The sequence below is a fragment of the Brienomyrus brachyistius genome, chromosome 2, assembly GCF_023856365.1.
Source record: "Brienomyrus brachyistius isolate T26 chromosome 2, BBRACH_0.4, whole genome shotgun sequence".
In the NCBI taxonomy this organism is placed as follows: Eukaryota; Metazoa; Chordata; class Actinopteri; order Osteoglossiformes; family Mormyridae; genus Brienomyrus; species Brienomyrus brachyistius.
In genome coordinates this window covers 26,069,777-26,096,667 of record NC_064534.1, presented here as the reverse complement: position 1 = coordinate 26,096,667, position 26,891 = coordinate 26,069,777, and the positions used below count along the sequence as shown (strand labels likewise).

Here is a 26,891-nt window from a genome sequence, read left to right as displayed (position 1 = left end):
TCTCTCCCAGTAAACAAAAAGAGCACTGGGAATAAGATGGGAAGGAGGTGGCACACATGAAGGACAAGAATACAGTACTGAGAAAAAGTGAGTATGCACTATGAAATGCTTACTCAACATATTTGGACATATACTGTGGAAACACCTACATGAAGTTATTTCTGCCAAGCTGGGCACCTGAAGCTGTTACAGCAAAGGGGGTACCTTTTTTCCCCCCCAAGAAAAAAAATGTAGATTTTTTTTATTAAATTACGATGAAGTTTCATTTTCAGCATTATATTTTAAATTTTATCACCTTTATCTGGAAATACATATTTTGCTTTCATTTCAGCAATAATGGCAAATATAATTATTATGATTTCAAGATAATATACTATCAAGACAAATCTACGGTGGCCAAGAAAGCCCAATGCTATTCTAAATAAAGAAATGCAAGTCTAATAGAAAATCGCGCTGCAAAGCAATAAAGGATATTATTCATATATAAGTTCACAACGAACCTGCAAACAAACTGCAAATTGGTAGACACTACAGAAATTCAGAAAACACTTTCATGAAAATGACAACACATGCGAACCACATTTTACAAACGCGCTGCACATTCACAGACGCACTGCAAATACAGAAAACAACTGCAACTTCGGAAACACGCTGCGAATAGCCACAACACAATGGAAGTGTTTCTGGAGGACACTTTTTTGGGTGGTCACATTCTTGTAATAATGTTTTTGATTTAAATGTTAAAACTTCGCTATTAATCTGGCAAACTGCTTGGTTTTAAGTTACAGTAAACAATCAGTGGCAGTTGTTTTTATGATTAACCAGTGTAAGCACTCTGAGCAATTATGGGCTAGAGTACAGCACATAGGCCTATCAGTCACATCTAATCTACCATTTACCACACAGCTTTGTGTTTATTTCGTTATGTAATAAAGTTGTTCTAGCAATCTGATCAAATAGAATATACAGTGGTAACCGTTTATAATGATCACGTCTGTCTGGGTGAAACTGATCACTATAATCTAACTGAAATGTGTATATTTCTTGTATGAATATAACGTAGGGGTGGCATGGTGGTGCAGTGGTTAGCACTGTTGCCTCACACCTCTGGGACCCGGGTTCGAGTCTCCGCCTGGGGCACATGTGTGCGGAGTTTGCATGTTCTCCCCATGTCGTCGTGGGGTTTCCTCCGGGTACTCCGGTTTCCCCCCACAGTCCAAAAACATGCTGAGGCTAATTGGAGTTGCTAAATTGCCCGTAGGTGTGCGTGTGTGAGTGAATGGTGTGTGAGTGTGCCCTGTGATAGGCTGCCCCCCCCGGGTTGTTCCCTGCCTCGTGCCCATTGCTTCCGGGATCGGCTCCGGACCCCCCACGACCCAGTAGGATAAGCGGTTTGGAAAATGGATGGATGGATGGATGTATAATTCAAACACACTATAATGCAGTATTGTACTGTACATACAATATAGCTTATTGTAGTTTCACTGATGCATCTCATGGTTTGTTTTTGGCAGTTTATCATAAGCTTTGATGAGTCTATATTTGCTATTGAGAGAAAATGACTTTCTTTTTCCCGTCACGTTTTCAGTGCATGAGGCATCATTCTGTTGAATGCAGTATTATCCTCACAAGGTATGAACAAAGCATGCATTGGGCATACAGTTCAAGGACGAAAAAAGCTTTAAACGAATAATGAAATATATCAGCATGAACATATAATATAAATCTACAGTACATACTCTGCTGATCACCCCATCCGAAAGAACTCCAGTTGCCTAATATAGAAAGAAAATATTAACAAATAAATAAAGGACTATGGAAGAAAAACAAAATACTGCATATACAATAGGGACAAAACTGCTACTCATGGTCTATCTAAATGAAGGAAAACAGTGCTGGAACTTACTTATTAATGAAAATATTTACAAGTAGACTTGTGAATACAAGCAAGTAGTAAATATTTTAAAAAATACACAGTACATTTCATGAGATGCACTTAATACGGACCCTCAGAAAATTCAGTAGAAGTATGTAGTCAGTCTTATATCTAAAAATTTAACTAGATACCACCACCTAGTGGAGGACTAAAGAAACAAGAACAGAAGAACTGCAATTTTGCTAGAAAATCTACATTTTGAACTTACAGATAGGGTATAATATATGGGCAGAAAATCAGCTGATCCCTGTTTCTTGGTTTTGGTGATACCTCCCACTAATATATAGAAGATCTGAAGGGTTACAGAGATGAAATTCACACTCACAGCACTGAGAGGGAACAGAGGGCAGCGTTCGTCTCTGACAGTCTTCCAATGGATACTGGAGAGGAGAGGAGAGGAGAGGAGAGGCAAAGAAAAAGTCAGGGCAAAAAGTAGAAGTGGAAGAAAATGAAATACCAAAAAATCCATTATATAAATTCATAGCCTTTGACATCTTTCATTAAAATGTGAAGGGGGATAAAGGTACACACAGAATTTGCATAAAGTCTATCATTGTTTCAGTTTGGTTATAATATTACTGACACACAGACTGAAGCCCAGTTTACCCTCATTAACTTTTCTTGATCAGTGCTGAGACTTATAGAGACTTATTTACTGAGGACCTAAACAGCAGTGGGGTCTACGACAGCTGCCTTACCTCATCATGTATTCTCATGGTATTTATTCTTTCTAGCTTTCTGGTCCAGTACCTAGCCTCCTCTTCTGGGATATCTAGAAGACAAGGAAAATGCTTTTTATCACTTCCCATATATAACAAATTACCATAATCTCTCAACCCAAATGCAGACAACACAATTTCTATATTTATCATTTACGTTATATATTTTAATGAGTTCTTTAGGAGGGTTAATTAGCTACACCCATTGCACCCATTGGATAAAATGATTTTCGGTTCCTGCAAAACAAATGAATGAAAATTATAAATGGAAATAGATTAAGATTTACAACCTTGATCCCAGAGGAAATTCTGGTGGATACAGGAGCCAGAACATAGTGTACAAACAAACATACGTGTAGTGCCAAAGAGAGAAAGTGCAGAGACAGAAAACATAGTGCAAACTAGTAAATGCGGTGCGAACAAATGTGAAAAGTACACAGCACACAAACAGAATATCCCGAAAAACAGAATATTGGAGTATTATGGAAGTAAATAAATATTTAGAAAACAATGATGATGACTGTAATACAGATAGCAGACACACCGGATATGTATTATTACATAGATGGATGGCTTCCTGTCATTATGGCTGGGGTGAGGAGAGGCAGTCGAGAGGAAGTGCTGCAGTGTCTGATGGCAGCAGGTAGCAATGATCCCCAGTAGCATTTAGCACACTGAGGTGGAATGAGCTGCTGTCTAAATGTGCTCCAGGAGAGCGCCCCCTGTAGCACGTGGGCAGAATTGGTCATAATATCATCCTACTTTGCCAACATCCTCTTTGTTACTACGTCCAGCAGGTCTAGGGTCAGTCCTGTGATAGATCGGGCCTGATTCATGCCATTCAAATCATGTTTATTGTTATTAGCCTATAATGCAAAATTGTGGCTCAAAATGATTTCCATTTTTATCAGTCAAGCATCACTGCACTATTTTAGACAGAATATAATGCCTCATTCAAGGGTACAATCGGTAGTGAAAATACAGTTAAGGACTTATTTTTTATGTTGATTTACTTTTGTTGATTTTTTTAAGATAAAACGTAATCTTCGAAGACAGCACACAACATGGATATGTGTATCCATACAAACTGCAAAACAGTATATGACTTTAAATAAAATGATAAACTGTACAAATTATTTATGTCACGGTATCCAAGTAAACAAACAAAATATCCAAATAATTAACTGAAAATACTTATGCTTTCAAAATCAGCATAACACTGTTTGCTAAAATTCAAGCAGCAATAATATGCATCCACTTTGCATTTTATTTATAAGCTTGTCTTACACCTAAAGGTTTAAACTAAAGGTGAAATGGCTTCCATAATATTCAAATGGAGTTACAGTAAGCTAAGCCTTTGAGCCCCTGCTTGTTGATTCCTCGCAGCAGGGGCCCTTTGCTGTCAGTTGTAAGTCTGACCACCAGAGGGAGTCAGGGAACAACATCAGACTTGCATGCTCCAAATCACCAATTTAGTATCTTATTAACGTATCGTTAGTGAGGCTCTGCACCTGTGTCTCTTTAAAGTTTCCTATTTTAGCTACACATTGCTCAGCACTTGTAGTTCATTCTTGGGGTTTTCTGTCGGAGTATTTGGCACTTAGGACTTTGGTGTGGAATATAATAAATTGAATATTGACTTTTGAGAGTGGTCTATATCTCTGTGACTGGGGTCTTGGCAAACACTGGGAGAACAGAGATTTGCCCAGGGCCCCTATGCAAGTTCCATCATTAATCTGCTTTTTTTAAACCTCACAAGTTGGTTTGTGCATGAAGTAAAGCTGTCATTCCAGCAGCTTACCAAAGGGAAGCTCAAAGCGAGTGTCCAGCAGCACCTGGTGGGGCGTTGGGCTTTTGGTGCCGTAGATCTCATCTGCCCTCATCAGCACCTCCGAGTCCAGAGAAGTCCACTCGCCTGGGCCCTCCTACACAAATGCACAATGCGAAGACTGAGGAAATGTAAAATTCCAAGGTATTGAAGAGGGAGATGAAGAAAATACCAGATGACTGACAGATTCAGTTTTACTAACAGAGTGCAATAGAGTGGAGCATAGAAAAGTGCATGTCAGTGTCGTGACAGTCATCATCCATAAATCCATCCAGTGTCCATTACCTCCCGGCCGTTATGTGGTCGAAGAGAACCTGGTGCTGATGGCAGGATGCATAGGGCTTACGGCAGGGGAACACCCCAGATGGGACGGTGGCGTTTTCTTAATCAATATGAAAATTATTACATAAAATTTCACCTGCAAGGCTTATTCATTGTAATTATTATTAGCTGCATCACATGTCCTATAAATTATATTTATATTGTACATTTTAAAATAATAAACAAAAAAGTGAAAATAATTAAATATGGAAACAAAGGAAAATAATACCAATTACCATAATGCATTTTAAACAGACAGATTAAATTGAAATTTGAGGAATTCTCAGAACCAAATACACCCATAAAGGGAATCCTTTAAGCACTACCTGTTAAATCATTAAATGAATTCATAAAATTTCACCACCAGTTCAGCTAATTAATCTGATTAGTTAAATAAGTCAATGAGGTATTGATTAGCCGAACAAGGTATGCTCGTGTTAAAATAAAAAAATACATTGATGTATTGGATAGGTTTGGGCGAGGTTTTGAAAGGGTCAAGTTCACACTTTTACAGACGTAACATCATAGTTTTACAGCAATATGAAGAATTCTAATATTCAAAAATGTAACAGTAAAATAACAGTCCAAAAAATACATAGTAATGAATTAATAAATAATCATAATTCAAATCTAGCGCTTATTTCTTCCCACAGTTCAAAACAACTGTTCAAGTGAACTCATGATTTTCTATGATGATCGGATATAGCTGCAACCCTTTTTACATGTTATGCATATTGTCCCTAAATGCATAATTATTGTTTTTGAAAACAGATTGGATGAGAAATTACGTGAAACTATTGCTCTGAAAATTTCGCATATGTTAAGTTAATTGAAAATGCAGATGACAGTGCATGGGGTGTAAATTAAATCATCCAGCAATACTGCATCTATTTATCGCGTACTAAAATCCACTTCAGAGTACAGTCATTTAAACAAGATACGGGGGTTGCGTTCACGGGAAAATGGCATGGTCAGTTCCCTGTCATTACTGTAGGAGTTTCAGACCACACCAACTACGAAACTACATTACCCACATAGCAATAATCAGGCTTCTCTACACGAGATGCTACTCACACTGTGACAGTGATTAAGCCACACAACCCCAATCATGATCACTGCCAGGTTGATTTTATACACGCAAGAGCCGTCTTTCCTCATCAATTAAGCTTTTTTGGTGAAAGACAGCCACCACATCTTTGGTGCCTTTAAACCTAGAGATAAACTGGATCTGGTTGATAAAATAAATGAAGGTAACAAAGGAGTCAGACAAAAATACGGTTGTACAACAATGGTTAGAGACCGGCAGAGTCTATCCGGTGCCCCCTGGCACACAAGGAGGTATTGCAGACCTCCATAGGATGACCAAAATTGGACTGACTTGACATATTGGGATTGAAGGTTGAGGGGAGAAGATCTTTAGATCATAACCCTCCCTGGCCACTACTGTACTTTGATAACTCCCCCAGTATAAGAGTCCAGGAGGCTCTGAGCTGTATAAACTAGAGCTCATCAACCATTGGTGGAAAAAAAAATCGAATGACATTCCTTATACTGTATAGTGCATTTTACTGGACCAGCCTAATACTGTATATATAACACTGGGATCGTCTTCTTTTTCTTCATAGCAGGTTTCCTGGTAAGGATCATGGGGATGGTGTACAAAACAGATCATGCCACAGCTCCCTTCCTAAGGCCACAGAATATAGTGTGTTCTGATGAAGTCCAGACGTTCCCAAGTCAGCTGGGACATGCAGTATTTCCTGCAAGTCCTGGTTTTGACCCAGGGCTTCCATCCCATGGAACGCTCCTATAAGAGAACGCTCCTATAAGAGAACGCTCCTATAAGAGAACGCTCCTATAAGAGAACGCTCCTATAAGAGCTTCAATGGGTGCCCACCAGGGGGCAATCTTATAAAATACTCAAACGATCTTAGCTGGCTTGATCCAAAGGTCCATAATTCCAAGGTCCCACTGGAAGACAGATTTCCGAATCCCTCACCTTATCGCAGAGTGACCCTGGTAACCTTGCAGGGACCTTTCGTTCGGTCTCTTGCGCTCCCAAACTTTGTTATTTCAATCAGTACTCACAGCACTTAACCACAGATGGGGACAGGAACACAGACTGACCAGTAAATCACAAGCTTCACTGTACAGCACAGCTATTCTCCTGTAGCCACCCAGAAGTCTCTCTTCCTGCCCCCAGACCTCGAACCCTCTTCCATGCAGCAGCTCTCACCTGTGAGACCAGCCGTTCCGGCTCGTCCGTGTCTTTCTGCCTCTCAGGACACCCTTGTGCAAGCGCTGCACCAAATGTCTCCACAATGTGATAAAAACCTGATATTTTGACACTGTGGGGACCTTTTTTATTAGTCCCCAAAATGGGAAATTCAATTTTATACAAATCAGTGACTGCAATTCAAAAATTTTAAATGCCACAAGTCTTGTATTTAGTTTTGTTTCTTAAGGTAAAGGTTAGGGCTGGATAGGCATTAAGGTTGTCACTCTTGGGATTAGAGTTTTCCCCATAAAAATGATATGAATATAAACATGTGTGTGTGCATGTGTGTGTGTGCGTGTGCATGTGTGTGTGTGTGTGCGTGCGTGTGTGTGTGTGTGCGTGCGTGGGTGTGTGTGTGTGCATGTGTGTGCGTGTGTGTGTGTATGTGTGTGTGTGTGTGTGTGCATGTGTACATTGAGGTTGTCCGTTTCAGTGCGTGGTGCTTCACCTCATCTGACTGGCAGATACTGTTGAGGGGAATCCATGCAATGCCGACCATGGTATCCCAGATCAGCCCCTTGTTCCACATCTCTACAATAAGGCCAAGCTCCAAGCGATTGATCTCACTGCAGCACAGAACAGAGGGCGTCATTACAAACGGTGATCCAAATCAACTGCATTTTAATACTTTACCATTTTACCCCTTGAACATCATAGTTTCAAAGTTTACTGCTTTAGTACATTATAAAGATAAAGATGTTACTAAAATGGCATTAATGAGTAAGTACTCAAAGATACATTTCACAATCAATTTCAAACGTCAATGACAATCAACATAGTGACTAATCTGGCAAAGCTAAAATTAATCATGTCTCAAAAGGCAGACAACATCAATACATTGTAAAAAATACATTAGCAGACAAAGGTTTCATTTGCATGTTCAAGCTTTTGATGTTTAATAGCTTTGTCTACATTTTAGGATGAAAAGTGAACAAACATTTGGCATTAAGTACCCAGACTTTTAATTAATGGCAAGCAGTAATTAATGAGAACTGTAACAAGCTGTTCGCCAGTCCCCTGATATAGCAGGGAGTGAAGTGTCACAAATAAATGAATAAATTAACAGAAAAATTCCAAGCACGTACAACAGACAACTTCATTTAACCAAATTGCGACATTAAGCTGACATCCATAAAAGCCTCCTCAGAGAATACAATGAATGCAGCATTTTTATTTTAGAATAAATTTCCCAGAGAGTGCAGCTCACGTGTGGCGTGGTCATGGATCTTTCAAAGATACTGTACTTGTGAACTATATCATGGCTGAATGGAATCCTGTCAGGATACAAAGTGGATGCATTAATTCCATCAGGTTTCAACCATGTAACACGTTCAACAAGAAATGTAACTGGCATATTGAGAAGCTCATTTTGTGCATTTTTTAAATTACAGAAACAGGATGTATTTACTACACTGGCAAGTAGTCTGTCTGTGTTCGTATCAAATCCTCCTAACAATTTAATTGCATAAGTTTATCATGATTTTTTTATGTGGCCATAGGGCAGAGCTGATCATTGAAGCCCATACACAAAAGAGGCCCCATTTAAACAAAAGGTTTTGTTTTGCTGTTATTTCAGATCAACTTCAGTCCAATCACAAAGGCCCAAGCCTATAAAAGTTTAGCCACAAAATGTTATCTAAAAGCCAGCAATTACCTGGATGATATTTTTTATTTCATGTTTCAATTGTTTGTATTTAGTTTAGTTTTTTTTTATTACAATGTCTGCTGCCATTTCTAGACGCATATCCTTATACAGGAAGTGGTGCTGTTGAACTATATTATAGCAACTAACCATTAACTCTGAAACAGTTACAATAAGAATGTTCAATTTAAAAAACATGGCTCAGTTAAAGACTGGCATTATTTTGTTTCAATTAACTCGTGTGTACTGCACGAACTATGGGAAAAATGCTAATGCTAACAATGACAACCTTAACCCCCACACTGCCCTAACCTTAACCATAAGCAACCAAGCAAAATACATGAGTTTTTGCATTTGAATTTTTTTCATTGCAATCACAAAGGGGGACATTGTAAGGATAGGTATACCCGCATACACACACAGACACACACACACACACACACACACACACACTACCAGGGTTCAGCTACAGCTGGGTGAGCACATTTGTAACATTTTAGTCATTCACAACAGTAGAACAAAAGGAACACTGCGCGGACCAGTTATTAAAACATATTCTCTGTTCTCAAGCATGTATATATAATACACGTCATACAAAAACCTGTATTAATAGGCTTATTTTAAAAATGAGACATAATGATTTAGATGGTAATGACTTGATTCTGGAATGCTAGGAAAGGCCAAAATTCCAGCTTGATTAAAACATCACGTCAAAGACAGTTCTTTGGAAATGGACCAGAAACGATACAGCCTCTCTTACTATCACAGGTAGCTGCAGGAGAATCAGTCCTCTGAGATCCACTACTGTATATTATTAGACACATTGAGGTAGGTTATTTATTTCAGAAATAAGCCTGGACATTGGTGCTTTGTCATACATTAAACTGAACCTCCTCATCCACCAAATTAACAAAATGACCATTATGCAGCCTCCCTGTAATAAGAACGATGCTGTATATGAGATCATATAAAGGATTAGATATTACGGTGTCTTTGCTAGCACCATGGCACCGGCCCCCAAATCTGGTACGCATCTAGGAGAATCCGGGACTGTGAAACAGGACAGCGAGCTCCCAGATACATACGGTTATCTCTGGAGTATTAGAGAGTATACAGGAGAATTCTCTTCTCTCTCAGTGTTAGTGTCATGGCATGACTCCACTTATGCCATGCATTCAGCTGATGAGAAGTACCACTGTCATTCCAGTTTACCAGGGTCGGCCAAACTTATCCAAAAAGTGTGTATGCAGGTTTGGGGATAACCTTTAAGTCAGCTGTTCAAACCCAGGGGTGAGGACACTTCAGCCAATCAGTCCTCTAATTAGTAACCTAATTAGGGAGTTGCCATGAAGATCCAAATCCACAGTGACCCTTTCTGGAGAAGACTAGCCGCTATTGTACTACACTAATGCCATTTTTGACAACAAACTACCTGTCCAAAGCTAATCTGAATAAACAAGTCTGATGAGTAAAACCTCAACATATTTGACATGCTGTCTGCCTTTCAAAATGTGAAGTACAGGTAGTCCCAAAGTTACAAGCGAGATCAATTTCCTAAGTCTGTCTTTAAGGAGAATTTGTAGGTCATCTTCTTCCTCTTCCCGCTGCTCCCGTTAGGGGTCACCACAGTGGATCATCAGTTTCCATTTATTCCTGTCCTCTGCATTTTCCACCAACCACCTGCATGTCCTCTCTCACCACATCCATAAACCTCCTCTTAGACCTTCCTCTTTCACACCAACCACCTGCATGTCCTCTCTGACCACATCCATAAACCTCCTCTTAGACCTTCCTCTTTCACACCAACCACCTGCATGTCCTCTCTCACCACATCCATAAACCTCCTCTTAGACCTTCCTCTTTCACACCAACCACCTGCATGTCCTCTCTGACCACATCCATAAACCTCCTCTTAGACCTTCCTCTTTCACACCAACCACCTGCATGTCCTCTCTCACCACATCCATAAACCTCCTCTTAGACCTTCCTCTTTCACACCAACCACCTGCATGTCCTCTCTCACCACATCCATAAACTTCCTCTTAGGTCTTCCTCTTTTCCTCTTGCCTGGTAGCTCTATCCTCAGCATCCATCTCCCAACATATCCAGTATTTCTCCTCTGTAAATGTTCACACCAATACAATCTCACCTCTCTGGCTTTGTCTCCAAACCGTTCAACCTGAGCTGTCCCTCTCATATACTCATTCCTAATCCTGTCCATCCTGTCACTCCCAATACAACTGGTCTCACTACCACCTTATAAACCTTCTCCTTCACTGTTGTTGATACCTGTCTGTCACAAATCGCTCCAGCCACTCTTCACCACCCTGCCTGCACTCTCTTCTTCACCTCTCTTCCACACTCCCTATTAATCGGAAAGATTGACCCCAAGTATTTAAACTCCTCCACCTGCATCCTCACCCTTCCGCTGTGTTCCGTCATTCACACGCATGCATTCTGTCTTAGTCCTACCAACCTTCATTCTTCAAATTTGTCAAATTTGTAAGCAAGTCGGAAAAATAATAATACAGTACAGAGTAATTATACAATAACAAAAATGATATTGTACTGTACTTCGCACCAACAACATCACTGAAGCCATGCAATGTTTTCAGGAGCATCACAAAGTAGCGTGTGCATTTGTTATTATGAACCATTGTGCTTAACCTGAATTTTTTTATATAATAGACTTTATGATAGTCCATTTGTAAGTATTTAAGTGAAAGGTTCTTAACCCAGGGACTGCCTACAATGTCAGATTTAATTATTTGAAATCCTCTTTGCATGCTTTACTATCAGAATGGGAATGTAAAGAACAGATTTTAATTGCGGCTATAAAAAATAAAACGCAAAAATCATCTGTCTAACTGAAAAAGTTAAAAAATATTGACTAATAGAATTTCTCACCAATTTCGTACCTAACCTGACAGCCACAGGGCACTTTCTAGAGCCATTGCTGGACTGTGAGGCAGCATGACACCAGTGAGTTCTGCATTGTGACTGTTAGGGTGCCCCTGCATCAGAACTAACAGAACTTATAACTGTTCCCAGCAATTGCTCCCTATGGCTCTGAATAGGATGTAACCACTTATACCCTGATCTCCCAGCAGAATGAGCAAAGCACTCAGTACAGGGAGTAATACAGATTCTTCAGAAAATGAAGAGATTCACCAGCACTGTGTTCGTTTGAAATATCTGTGTTAAATTATGTATTTGGGTAAATTTATCCCAGACTTTCAACTTCGGTCTTTATGACCTGCTCTATCTCTCTATTGCTCTTATCAGTGAGAGAGTAGATTCTGTGTCACTTACTGCTGACACAGAGCCAGTGGTGGAATTCGAACCTGGAACATTTCACGAGTTAGGTTACAGTGCTAATCACTGTGCCTACTACTGATAATGACAACACCGAAATAATCTGATAATGATAGATATGGCACAGAGAAGAGGCCAAGAGTCAGCTGAATTCTGTTAGATCTATTTGGCACAACTCTCCTGTATGCACACAAGCATCTACACCTACTGTACTGTTTTGTCAAAAGGGGGGCAGTCAGTGGCTCAGCAGGTCAGGACTCTGCACGTCCCATCAAGCAAGGCTGGCTCACCCCGATCTGAGACCTCCCGCCCAAATCGGTGTCACCTGTATATGTGTTACATAGACAGCAAGATGGGACAGGTGAAAAGACAATTTCCCAATGGAGATTAATAGTGTCACTATTCTAAAAATGAGCCGTAGGGAGTGGAAGTTCCTGCTCTATGTCTTCTTAAATACTTGCTTTGTTTACGCTTGGTACTATGCACATTTTTCCAGCTCTCAGTGGAACACACAGCTAGGACCTCTCCACCTATTATAACACTGGAAAGTCTGAATATGCTGAACCATCCAATCATATCGTGTATTAAGTATGAAAATATCAAATAATTACTGAAATAATAATCCACTGATATAATATCAGCAATACAGCAATCATACAAGGGAGGTAGGCTGTATCCTCCAGAAAAGCATGCAGAGGAGCAGTTATTATAAAAAAAAGTAATTTAAATAATTACAGTCAGGTCCATAAATATTGGGACATCGACACAATTCTAATCTTTTTGGCTCTATACACCACCTCAATGGATTTGAAATGGAATGAACAAGATGTGCTTTAACTGCAGACTTTCAAGTTTAATTTGAGGGTATTTACATACAAATCAGGTGAACGGTGTAGGAATTACAGCAGTTTGTATACTGAACAAAAATATAAACGCAACACTCTTGTTTCTGCTCCCATTTTTCATGAGATGGACTTAAAGACCTACAATTCATTCCAGATACACAATATTACCATTTCTCTCAAACATTTCTCACAAATCAGTCTAAATGTGTGATAGTGAGCACTTCTGCTTTGCTGAGATAATCCATCCCACCTCACAGGTGTGCCACATCAAGATGCTGATCTGACATCATGGGTAGTGCACAGGTGTACCTTATACTGCCCACAATAAAAGGCCACCCTGGAATGTGCAGTTTTTTGCTTTATTGGGGGTCTGGGGACTCAGAACCGGTCAGTATCTGGTGTGACCACCATTTGCCTCATGCAATGCAACACATCTTCTTCGCATAGAGTTTATCAGATTGTCAATTGTGGCCTGTGGAATGTTGGTCCACTCCTCTTCAATGGCTGTGCGAAGTTGTTGGATATTAGTGGGAACTGGTACACGCTGTCGTATACGCCGGTCAAGCACATCCCAAACATGCTCAACGGGTGACATGTCCGGTGAGTATGCTGGCCATGCAAGAACTGGGACATTTTCAGCTTCCAAGAACTGTGTACAGATCCTTGCAACATGGGGCCGTGCATTATCTGTCTGAGTGGCTGGTCTCAGACGATCTTGGAGGTGAACCTGCTGGATGTGGAGGTCCTGGGCTGGTGTGGTTACACGTGGTCTGCGGTTGTGAGGCCGGTTGGATGTACTGCCATATTCTCTGAAACGCCTTTGGAGACGGCTTATGGTTGAGAAATGAACATTCAATGCACGAGCAACAGATCTGGTTGACATTCCTGCTGTCAGCATGCCAATTGCACGCTCCCTCAATGCTTGTGGCATCTGTGGCATTTTGCTGTGAGACAAAACTGCACATTCCAGGGTGGCCTTTTATTGTGGGCAGTATAAGGTACACCTGTGCACTACCCATGATGTCAGATCAGCATCTTGATGTGGCACACCTGTGAGGTGGGATGGATTATCTCAGCAAAGCAGAAGTGCTCACTATCACACATTTAGACTGATTTGTGAGAAATGTTTGAGAGAAATGGTAATATTGTGTATCTGGAATGAATTGTAGATCTTTAAGTCCATCTCATGAAAAATGGGAGCAAAAACAAAAGTGTTGCGTTTATATTTTTGTTCAGTGTATATCTGCCACCCACTTTTTAAGGGACCAAAAGTAATGGGACAAATTAACAATCATAAATCAAACTTTCACTTTTTAATATTTGGTTGCAAATCCTTTGCAGTCAATTACAGCCTGAAGTCCGGAATGCACAGGCATCATCAAACGCTGGGTTACCTCCCTAGTGATGCTCTGCCAGGCCTCTACTGCAACTGTCTTCTGTTCCTGCTTGTTCTTGGGGCATTTCCCCTTCAGTTTTGTCTTTAGCAAGTGAAATGCATGCTCAATCGGATTCAGGTCAGGTGATTGACTTGGCCATTGCATAATATTCCACTTCTTTGCCTTAAAAAACTCTTTGGTTGCTTTCGCAGTATGCTTCAGGTCATGGTCCATCTGCACTATGAAGCACCATCCAATGAGTTCTGAAGCATTTGGCTGAATATGAGCAGATGATATTTCCTGAAACACTTCAGAATTCATCCTGCTGCTTTTGTCAGCAGGCACATCATCAATAAATACAAGGGAACCAGTTCCAGTGGCAGCCATATATGCCCACGCCATGACACTACCACCACCATACTTCACTGATGATGTGGTATGTTTTGGATCATGAGCAGTTCCTTTCCTTCTCCATACTCTTCTCTTCCCATCACTCTGGTACAAGTTGATCTTTGTCTCATCTGTCCATAGGATGTTGTTCCAGAACTGTAAAGGCTTTTTTAGATGTTGTTTGGCAAACTCTAATCTGGCCTTCCTGTTTTTTAGGCTCACCAATGGTTTACATCTTTAGTTGAACCCTCTGTATTCACTCTGGTGAAGTCTTCTCTTGATTGTTGACCTTGACACACATACACCTACTTCCTGGAGAGTGTTCTTGATCTGGCCAACTGTTCTGAAGGGGTTTTTCTTCACCATTGAAAGATTTCTTCGGTCATCCACCACAGTTGTTTTCCGTGGTCTTGCAACTCTTTTGGTGTTGCTGAGCTCACCGGTGCGATCTTTCTTTTTAAGAATGTTCCAAACAGTTGATTTGGCTACACCTAATGTATTTGCTATCTCTCTGATGGGTTTGTTTTTATTTTTCAGCCTAATGACGGCTTGCTTCACTGATAGTGATTGGTCTTTGCATCTCATATTGAGAGTTGACAGCAACGGATTCCAAATGCAAATAGCACACCTGAAATGAACTCTAGACCTTTTATCTGCTCCTTGTAAATTAGATAATGAGGGAATGACACACACTTGGCCATGGAACAGCTGAGCAACCAATTGTCCCATTACTTTTGGTCCCTTAAAAACTGGGTGGCAGATATACAAACTGCTGTAATTCCTACACCGTTCACATGATTTGTATGTAAGTACCCTCAAATTAAAGCTGAAAGTCTGCAGTTAAAGCACATCTTGTTCGTGTCACTTCAAATACATTGTGGTGGTGTATAAAGCCAAAAAGATTAGAATTGTGTCGATGTCCCAATATTTATGGACCTGACTGTATATTTAAATATTTCCATTGTAATTTATCCCAAATATGTTGTACTTACAGGATGTTTTCATTACCATGACCCTGTCCTGGAAAAGCAGTATATAAGATGGAGTGATGGACAGATGGACAATCCCAACTATGAAGTGGTACAGTATGCAGTATACAGTATTTTTTTCATTGTTACACATCTCTAATTTTGAAAATGACAAATGATAGGATGTCAATGTAACAACATTCTTAAAGTGCATGGGCATACAGGTTATGGACAAGAAAAATGGCTGGACACCAGCTTTTGACTGGACACCAAATTATTTCCAAATTATTAGCAATATAACAGACAGTGTATTTTTGATGTTTAATCACTTCCCAGCTATCATAATATTTGATTTCTAGTATCAGTGACATGATACAAGATAGGATTCTACATATTCCTGTTCTCTGGTACGGTGTTCTGCCACAATATGTCTAGTTGATTTTAGAGAGCGATCATACTGATAATGCTCCCATCTTCCTTTTAAGGCAGGTACTAGAATCTCTTCATATAAAAAACCTTAAACGGGCACAGGAGCAGCCTTATGAAACTAATATAGAGCTTTGCCAAAAAGACCATACACAAGAATTTCCTGCAATCAAAAAAGTACCCTTAAAATAAGTACAATACAACTCTGTGAAGCCAAATTACTGAGCAGAGTTTGAATATCGAGCAAATGCATTTCAAGTTCACGGACAAGTCTCCTACTTACTGTATTATCTTACCAAAGGTCTACAAGTCAGCAGGGCTATTCACATGCAGATTAGATCATACACAAGAGTCCTGAGCACAAATCTTAAGCTAAGAAGTTCAGCGAGCATTATGAACAACTGCATACATTATAAAGTGGATATCAATGCCTGTTTAAAGCCTTCGAACTACCTAAATGTTTCCACTATTACCCCAAAAGAAATCACAAACATTCAAAATTATTTCCCAATGTCAAAGCCATCCTCCCACTCGATTTCGGGACTTTCAGGCGTTTTCACACCTATAGTTCTCTTATTCTGGTCCGAATCAGTGGATGAGTTCGTTAACTTGTAGCAGTTTCCCCTCCAAATGAAGCAACAGTGCACCACTACAAACCACATGAGAACATTCATTCTGCTTATTGGAAAGAATTGTCTGTGGCAGGAGCAAGAAAGTAAATACAGGTAGAAGGTCCTGTGTCCTGGACTGTGCAGTAAATACAGGAAGAAGGCCCTGTGTCCTGGGCTATGCAGTAAATACAGGAAGAAGGTCCTGTGTCCTGGGCTGTGCAGTAAATACAGGAAGAAGGACCTGTGTACTGGGCTATGCAGTAAATACAGGAAGAAGGTCCTGTGTACTGGGCTATGCAGTAAATACAGGAAGAAGGACCTGTGTACTGGGCTATGCAGTAAATACAGGAAGAAGGTCCTGTGTACTGGGCTATGCAGTAAATACAGGAAGAAGGCCCTGTGTCCTGGGCTATGTGGTAAATACAGGAAGAAGGTCCTGTGTCCTGGGTAATGCAGTAAATACAGGAAAAAGGTCCTGTGTCCTGGGCTATGCAATAAATACAGGAAGAAGGTCCTGTGTCCTGGGCTATGCAGCAAATACAGGAAGAAGGTCCTGTGTCCTGGGCTATGCAATAAATACAGGAAGAAGGTCCTGTGCCCTGGACTATGCAGTAAATATAGGAAGAAGGTTCTGTGTTCTGGGCTATGCAATAAATACAGGAAGAAGGTCCTGTGTCCTGGGCTATGCAATAAATACAGGAAGAAGGTCCTGTGTCCTGGGCTATGCAGCAAATACAGGAAGAAGGTCCTGTGTCCTGGGCTATGCAATAAATACAGGAAGAAGGTCCTGTGTCCTGGGCTACGCAGTAAATACAGGAAGAAGGTCCTGCGTCCTGGGCTATGCAGTAAATACAGGAAGAAGGTCCTGTGCCCTGGGCTATGCAGTAAATACAAGAAGAAGGCCCTGTGTCCTGGGCTATGCAGTAAATACAAGAAGAAGGTCCAGTGTCCTGGGCTATGCAGTAAATACAGGAAGAAGGTTCTGTGTCCAGGGCTATGCAGAAAATACAGGAACAATATCCTGTGTCTTGGGTTATGCAGTTGAACATCTCGATTTTATGTATTGTTTTTTCTTTTACTTTCACACTGTTCAGTCGACCAGTCAAAACTTCAGAGTTGTTTTTAGGAATTGAAAGATGTAGTAATCTGCCCAGATTTCAAGAAGGCAACGCACTTCACTTCTAGACCAAGTAAGACCTTGGTTCATTGTTCCTTCTCTGCCTAGCTGCCACTACTGGTCTGCATGCTCTGCCTCATCCCAGAATGCAAAGCACAGCTGGATTTGGGGGCTGTTTAGCTTAAACGTTCGGAGTACACCTGGAAGTTGGGTTAGACTGAGGTTGAATCATGTTCACACCAGAAACGAACCGCACCAGAGTTCATTTGGGATTGGACCAAGACCACCTCAAGGTTCTTGGTACGGTTGCTTGGGTCTGCACCCAAGTGTGATTACTGTTTTCCCACCAGCCCAACTGAATTACACCAAGGGGGAAATCAAACGAGAGTCCGTTTTCACCAGACTTAAAAGTGTTGGTATGAAAACACCCTGAAACTAAAAAATGTGGGCAATTTAGTACATTTTAAATTTTACAGACTAAATGACAAACAAACCCACATCTCGTAGTCATGCATCCCCATCTTAACTTGTTTGTGGAGAAGAGAAGAAATTTTTACCTTGAAAGTCACCATGAACATTCCCATCCATGACATCTCTACAGGATAAGACCTTTGAGAAGAATGAGATCATTTCCAAACATAGCCAAACCCTACCCAAGAATTGAATGCAAGGCTCAGTGAATTTCTCAGTATACAGTATTATGCATTGAATAAATTCAATATTTGACAACGCAATCACATCTGCTATACTGTACAGGTTCAATTTCTAAAAGTCATTGCCAATGTTAAATACAAGTGTAACATGTTAAAAGACTGTAATACTTTATGCAAACGACATATCTTAAACAATAATCTCAAACTAAAAATATTCCACTAGAGACATACAATGGCTGTAATTGCAGTGATCTGGCCCTACTTTGTCAATACCTTACTTCTGGCAAAGCCAATCTTCAGTGCTTGGGTTAAAGGAGGGTAACTAAACGACATCTCGGTATAGAGAAATGGAAGAGGACCCAACACAATATATGCCCTCACTTATTATCACAGATAGCTGCAGGAGTGTCTGTCCTTGGAGAAATACTCCATTATTAGACTCAAAGTTTTTTTCAAAACGAATCCCGTGCAATGGTCTTTTCATAAGTAAAATTGAGCTTCCTTTCCACCATACAAGAACTGATTCATGAACGAAAGGACACATACAGTATACGGTATATATAAGTTGCCCTGTAATAAAAAGAATTCTGCGGATATTGAGGTAATTTGAGGGAATGTGGATCAGTGCTTCTGGTATTTCCAACTTGTGGGCCTGTTTATGGGATGAAGGTGCAAAACTTTTGCTCTGATCATTTCAAACATTCTAAATAGTTCTTAGTATCCAGAGTAACAATGATACCTGCAATGCAAATATCAGCGTTAAAAAAAAAAAAAAAAAGAAAAATCAATGGCACATTGCCATTCCAGTCATGGTTGTGTCTTATGATAAACAACTCATGGTGAGTAAGACATACATGGTACTATTACCTGTCTGCAGTTCAAAATTGCCCAGAAAAAAATAGAAAGGAGAATAATTCAGTTCTATACAGTAAAAGTATATAAAATTTGTGTAGCTGCAAGTCATTAATCTGGTGAAACCACATCCAAAATTAAGATTTAAACAATTAAAATTAAAGCAAAATTGAAGTAAAGTAAAATTAGGGTTGGATATGCACAGTTGACTTACACACTGGTTTTCTTTTATCCAGCGTGAGTTTAAAGATCAGCACTTTATCACACAAATTAAACTTTAAAAAGTCACCCGGTAAACACACCCAGCTTCCTATCCAACACCCTATCGTAGTGTTATGCTGAATTATTTATTTATTTTTGTCGATGCTTCAATTCCAAGCAACATTTATTGAGAAAATAGAGTCAGCCAGTGCCTGGAGGAAGCGGAATCAAAGGCCTCAATCAACGACCCGGTGGAATTTGAACTGTGCAACCTTCTGATCATGAGACCTAACCCACAGAGCCACGCACTGCCTCTCAAGGAATTAACAATGAAGTTAATTATGTACTTCCAGAACCATTCAGCAGTTGCACATTTTCATTTTTACTTAAACTCTAGCTCAACAATGTCTGCCGCGTAGCTGCTGTAGTGGGGCCAAATCTGGACAGGGATGCCCCTTGTGTATGCTAACATAATTAAATAGACTGAGCTGAGCTGTTGGCGAACTCATCTATTAAAGATCAAAAGATGTTAATTTCATTCATTTGTTCCCCTCTGAACAAATTAGTATTCGCCTAATCCCAATTAATATTCACTTTTTAGTGTTTGTCATTACATGTATAAGGATATGGAATGATTAGGTAAAGATTAGTTTACATACATTTTGAGTGACAAAAATAATTTTTAAACTGATACCCATGATTTAACTTGATCTTTATGACTTCATTTCCTTTTATCTTTACAAAACCACAGATGCAACATATTCTTTAAGATGGAACATATATAGAAAGAAACCCAGAGTCAGAACTGAATCAGCTCAACAAACCCTAATTATGAGCTTCTACAAAAGAGAAACCCTGCAGCAGATTAATATCTGCTCATTCACATGGCATCTTTCCCAAACTCTGTGATAGTCAAAGGGAACACAAGGCAGTGGTGCGACCAGTTTATAACAATGCTCCCTCTTCACAGAGCCTGCTCTTCTGCTTTGAACAAAGCTTCATGTCAGGCTGTCGTCGGGCTTCCATAATGATGGCGAGCTTTCCCTGGGTTGTTAGCAATGAATGAAACACCTAAAGCTTGTATGAATATTCATTTTCAAGACACGTGTTCCTACCAGAGAAACCTGTGCAACATAGCAGTATAGTGAATCTATTTAAACTACCAATCTGCTATCATCAATTAAATATCCTTCTATTCTTACCTGTTAACAAATTGCTGTGTCAGTGAAACTATTTAAAAGCAATATAATTCACTTAACTTAATTTATTCTAGTCAGTCAGCGCACTGACACCATTTTGGGTTCCACAGTACAAGGCAGAAGATGACGTAATGATGCATGGAATTGGTTCGAAATAGGTATGAGTGGCTTGGTTTCAAAATAGCAGTGGAAGTTTGTTTATCTTACAGCACTGATCAGCTGCCTGTGATCTCTAAATGCTTGTGATCATGAGAAGATTAACGGCAACCATAATCCCCATGGCTGTGTAGGTTTAGCCAGATCGGCACAGAAGCCCAACAGTATTTAATCCACCACTGATAGCACCTCCCCCCACCCCCCCAACTGTGCATGTCAGGTATGGGGGTCACATTTATGCATACAGTATGATAAGAAATAATCTATTGATCCCAAAGGAAAATTATTGTGCATACATCAACAAGGAAAATAAAGTGCACGGACAGAAACACATCGAGCGAAAAGTGCAAAGATCGTACGCACAGTGCAGACAAGTAAACATTACATTTATAGAAATTTACAGAACGTACACAAAGAGAATATCCTTAAAAGAGAATATTAAGGAAATAAACCAATATAAATGAAAATGGTGTCCCATTGTCTCACACACTCCTACAGCAATAACACCTGCACAGCGGTATACCTGAAACACATCCTCCAGTTTACCCTCTTCCTTATCCTCCAAATTATCTCACAACATAACTACGTTCTGCTGTCCTACTGCTATATGCTGGCCTTAGCACTTAACGTGCTACAGCTAAAGCTCTGACCTACTTCCTGCGATGCCAATTATCGGTGCAATGCCGCGCTACGGTTACAGGGTCATTCAACTGCAAAACAAAATGGAGCACAAACAGGGAGATAAACTGTGACTTCTGGCTGTAGCACAGATGGTACATACACTAAATTCTGATGACTTTATAGTCTTTTTCTTCACCTGCTGATCACGACATTAGAGTGCTTAATTGAGCTGTTAAAGGGCTGTTTATTGGGCATTGGTATTTCTAAGTAGCACATGCTATGCCAGATTCATCAGCTAAAAGTGTAAAGACAAGTGAAAATCGTATAACACAACCTGGTAACACCACTCCAGACAAATAAAAAACAAAAAAAAAATGTTCCAAAATAAAAGGAATCAGACATATCTAGTACAATTCAAGTAGTGATATAGTTGTATTTTTGAAGATATTAAAATCAATAGGAGTTATAAAATAATAAATGTCAGTTTTTTTAATATTCACATATGTCATCCCTCTCCAACACAAATTCTACTTACAACATAAAGTCTTGTTCCCACGATGGCTGGTTTCCACGAACTGTGACTGTTGTGCTTTTGACATTCTGTACTTTCAGCGTCACATAGGTGTTGAATTTATCTGAAAAACATTAAAAGCAGGAATTACATTTTTAAATGCAGTTTAGATTATGGTTGATAATCACTGTATAGTGAAGCTTTTCTAAAATGCTTCATTCAAACTGAAATTTCCAGCCAGCACTTTAACTCCAAATTTAGAAAATTTAGTACCAGGGGTGAAGACTCTCACAGGCTGACGTCCCCAAGCCTGGAGAAGCGGAGGGAGGTTCAAAGAAGCAATAATTGCAGAACAATCTCTATCCCCACTCTCATCCATAGTAAGGAAGATTCAGTAATGAGTAAAAGCAAAGTACAACTGCTTAAAATTGGCTTTAAGAGGAAACTTGAGCTCAGTCTCTGGAGTGTAAGGATGAGGAGAATATGCTTTCTACATCCAAGAGACGCTCGAACTGAAACTGTATATATAATGCAGCCTTACTGGAATCACATACAGATCCTTGTTTAAGCACCAAATTTGTTCTCAGATTGTCCTGTTCCAGACAGGCTCTCTAAATTGAGCTGGACTTTAAAAGGCCTCTCACCTTGTGGCCAGCGTTTACCTCAATAAGAGAAGCAGACTTGATTACAAAGCTGACTTTTAATACTCCCAAGATAACTCTCACCCACCTGCTCTACCAAATTGCAGCAAATGCCCTGCACTCCATCAACACTGAGTCACTATTCTGCAAATTACTTTCTTTACAGAATAGCAGAAGGGATAACTAGATCAAGACGGCTTCGACACTTGAGACATAAAACAGCTTCTTTATTTACTGAGCATTGAAACAAAAGGAAGAGAAGGATTAGGTTTTAGCTTTTTTGGCAAAAGACTAGAATCTCTACAGCAATACCTAAAATGAGACTTATGAAAGTGCCCAGAACAGCATATTTTCTGTTGCAAAACTGCAGAATTGACTTTATAATCAAAGAACTGAAAGGATAAATTAAACATAATTACAAATCAACTGGTCCTTGAAGATCTACCTAAATTCATAAAAACAAAGAATAAACACTGAAATACCACCCGACATCATTACTTGAGATCTTACCACCACATTCTGCAACCAGAAACATAAAACCTCCTTCTCATGAAGAACAGTTCTATGCCAGATTATTATTGATTTTTGTAAAATATATAATAGTTATACAATGTGATTTACTTTGTTTTAAACTGCACAGAGGACAGCTAATGTTAAAAAAATATATATTTTTCCATAAACATGTACAAAACTGTATAAAAGAAATCAGCCGTGGGACCTCTGACCAGTGGGATATTCCCAGATCAGCTTCCTTGGGAACCATCGAGGCAGCATCTTTTCAAAAGCATCTCAACCACCTGCCTGAACCACCTCAGCTGGCTCCACCCAACACGAAGCAACTGTGGTTCCATTTGAAAATTCCTCCACATGTCTAAACTCATCACTCTGTCATGGATACTGAGCTTGACACCCTTACGACGAAACCTCTCAGCTGCTTGTAGTCCTGACCTCGTCCTTTAGGTTATCACTTATAGCTTAGCACTATGAGACAGGAACAGCTCATCTTCTGACTTTAACCCCATGGACCTCTGCAGTACCTTCAAAACTGCAATTGCTGAACAAATCCACCTGTCGGTAGAATGGCAGCAGGTAGGTATGAGTGCTTCTACTCGCACAGTGAGGCAGAGACTTTTGGAAGATGGCCTGGTGTCAAGAAGGGCAGCAAAGAAGCCACTTCTCTCCAAGAACAACAGGGGCAGACTAATTTTCTGCAGAAGGTATGGGGATTGGGCTGATGTGGGCTGGGGTAAATCATTTTCTCTGATGAATCCCCTTTCTGATTGTTAGAGGCATCCGGAAAAAAAGATTGTCTAAAGAAGAAAAGGTGAGCGCTAACATTAGTCCGGTGACATGCCAACAGTAAAGCATCCTGAGACCATTCATTCTCAGCTAAGAGAGTGGGCTCGCTCACAATTTTGCCTAAGAACACAGCCATGAATAAAGAATGGTACCAAACCGTCCTCCGAGATCAACTTCTCCCAACCATCCAAGAACAGTTTGGTGATGAACAATGCCTTTTCCAGCATGATGGAGCACCGTGCAATAAGGCAAAAGTGATAACTGAGTGGCTCGGGGAACAAAACATTGACATTTTGGGTCCATGGCCAGGAAACTCCCCAGACCTTAATCCAATTGAGAACTTGTGATCAATCCTCAAGAGGCGGGTGGACAAACAAATCCCCACAAATTCTGACTCCAAGCATTGATTATGCAGGATTTGGCTCAGAAGTTGATTGACAGCATGTCTGGGCAAATTGCAGAGGTTTTTAAAAAGAAGGGTGAACACTGCAAATATTGACTCTTTGCATAAACTTAATGTAATTATCAATAACAGCCTCTGAGACTTCTGAAATGCTTATAATCATACTTCAGTATACCATAGAAACATCTGATTAAAAAATATACAAACACTGAAGCAGAAAACTTTGTGAAAACCAATACTTGTGTCATTCTCAAAGCTTTTGGCCACGACTGTACATGCAAAGGGCCTGGCTGGATGAGGCTAAAACCATGACATCATTCACAAATAGAAGGGATATCACTTCTGACATATGAGATGCCCTTTTAGTCATAGATGTACTTTGACACCCAGTCATATGCCTTTTTCAGGACCATAAAGGACATGCAGTTGGACCGTCTAGGAAAATTCTTATGATATTCACACAACTGTGTCAAGGAAAAGATTTGGTTTACTTTTCCACAGCCAGACTGTAATATGCCTTGTTCCTCCTGAATTCTAGGATCAGTAATAAAGAGACATCTCCTCTCCAGTACACTGGCATAAGGCTGCCTAAGGGAGACTGAGAAGTGTGGTTTAACTGAAACTCACCCTCTGGACCATCCCTTTTAAAAATATGGACCGTCAACCCCATTATCTAGTCCAAAGTTACTCTATCCACCTTCCATGTACCACTGAAAACGCACGTCAACCATGCCACACCAACAACAACAAATGCTTTCCAGATAAACAGTTCGCATCTACTCCAGCAGCCTTTCCACGAGGAAGGCTACTGACCACTGTAGCAATTTCACCTGCAGGCACAAACTCTGATCCATCAGAAGTTCCTAACACTGCGGCCTGACATGTGTTGCCACCTACGCTTCACAACCTCAAACATTGTGTTAGTCAGCACTTCCCATTCAATGCAGCCTTTCTGACCCGTTAGAATCTTACTGCTGTCTCAAGAGTCTCAGTGCGAGCATAACTCTGAAGGCCCTTTTCTTCAGCTTGACAGCTTTATTCACTAGAGTGGTCAACCAGCAGGTCCTAAGGTTACCACTAAAACGGGTATCGACTGCATCCTGGCTCGAGCTCTTTGTTGTCATTCAGTCTGCAGGCTCTTTTAAGCTTCTCGTTCACATTCACTAAAAATGGGTGCTCCAAACAGACCTGCTCAGTGCCTATGCAGTCACATGCAGTATGGTGTGACCCACTTGTCCACTAGGACAAACACCACCAGTACAACCATCAGCCTGGGACTTCAGGGTAAGAGAGACTCTACCACCTATCAAGAGGTCTGGTTCCAGAGCCTGCACTGAGCGTAGAGGTCAATACTAGCTCAGGTTTTTACATTAACTCGGACTTTCTTAAAATTATGAGTAAAACCACACATGTTCATGCAATTTTGTGACTCATTTTTATATGGACAACAGCAGCTGACTTTGTAAAACTGCCAAGCAAACGAATGTTAGTAAAGTACTAACAAGTCATAATAATCTTACCGTGACTTGCTAATTTACACTGTAATGCATCAGTTCAAAAAGAGCAACACTAGAGTGCTTAGCACTCCGGGGATGTGAAATACAATTTCAATGTCTCCTCCTCAACTGAGGGTCATATTTCTCTCCAGACTTTTCACACGTATCTTGCAGGATCAGCACTGGTTTCTTCTTTAGACCAAATCACATTTCCAAAGCATAATTCATAACTAGCCATCTAACACATGCTGAGAAGTGTTATTCATGTGGTTATCGATTGGACACATGCACAGTACAACCAATCAAGGTATTACACCACTCATCTTTTAAAGTGGAAAACACGTTTCACAAGTTTACATGCAGTTAGGCTAACTGGCATCGCTCAGTTGCACTTTAGTGTGTGATTGTGTGTGCGAGTGATTTGTGCATGTGTGCCACGGAAATGACACTGCTTATTCTGAAACATCTTTGAAGTTCACCTCCTTGACTGCTTCGGTACAGGAACAGTGGCTGCATAGACAGCCTTCAAGTCTGCTTAGAGCGACCACTTTACATCACAAAGGATTGAATTTCACAGAGATAAGGGGCAGTAAAGGCCACAACAACCCGTTCTGTGATGTTCCTCCTTCCAATCGCTGTTCAAAGGATTGACTAAGACAGCAACCACTGGGAGCACAAAAATCACCTGGCAGTAAACGTACAAAGACACATGCAAATAAAATAAAATAAATAAATAAATACATAAATAAATAAATAAACAAACAAACAAACCCAATTTCCATAGTATTAAATCTGCATTTCTATTTTATGGAACGTATGGACATAAACTCAATTTATAAAAGTATTTCAGCTGAAAGACAGACAGAACTACGGAAAAAGACTGAACACTGACTTGATTTATGGATAGATAACCAATACTTAAATTAAAAAGCATGACCTCATTTAATTTCAGACCAGTAGGTAGTAAGTTACATAAAAGCATTTCACGACAGGTAATTAATTTCCGCAAATTAAAACACATTTTTAATTTTAGCTGCTGATTATAGGCATGTAGGCTAATTTAAAATGATGTACAAAAACACAAACA

The 26,891-nt window shown here is 40.0% G+C and overlaps 1 protein-coding gene across 1 annotated transcript in view; it reads right to left on the bottom strand.

The window, feature by feature from the left end:
- Window positions 1-26,891, bottom strand: part of LOC125718102 (protein unc-13 homolog B-like) — a 61,036-nt gene that overhangs the window by 10,362 nt on the left and 23,783 nt on the right. The window contains exons 3-8 of the mRNA XM_048991648.1: window positions 21,990-22,089; window positions 7,531-7,648; window positions 4,457-4,580; window positions 2,635-2,708; window positions 2,262-2,316; window positions 1,740-1,775 (exon numbers count right to left, since the gene is read on the bottom strand). Of these exons, the coding sequence (XP_048847605.1) occupies window positions 1,740-1,775; window positions 2,262-2,316; window positions 2,635-2,708; window positions 4,457-4,580; window positions 7,531-7,648; window positions 21,990-22,089 (507 nt within the window). The remainder of the gene's footprint in view (window positions 1-1,739; window positions 1,776-2,261; window positions 2,317-2,634; window positions 2,709-4,456; window positions 4,581-7,530; window positions 7,649-21,989; window positions 22,090-26,891) is intronic.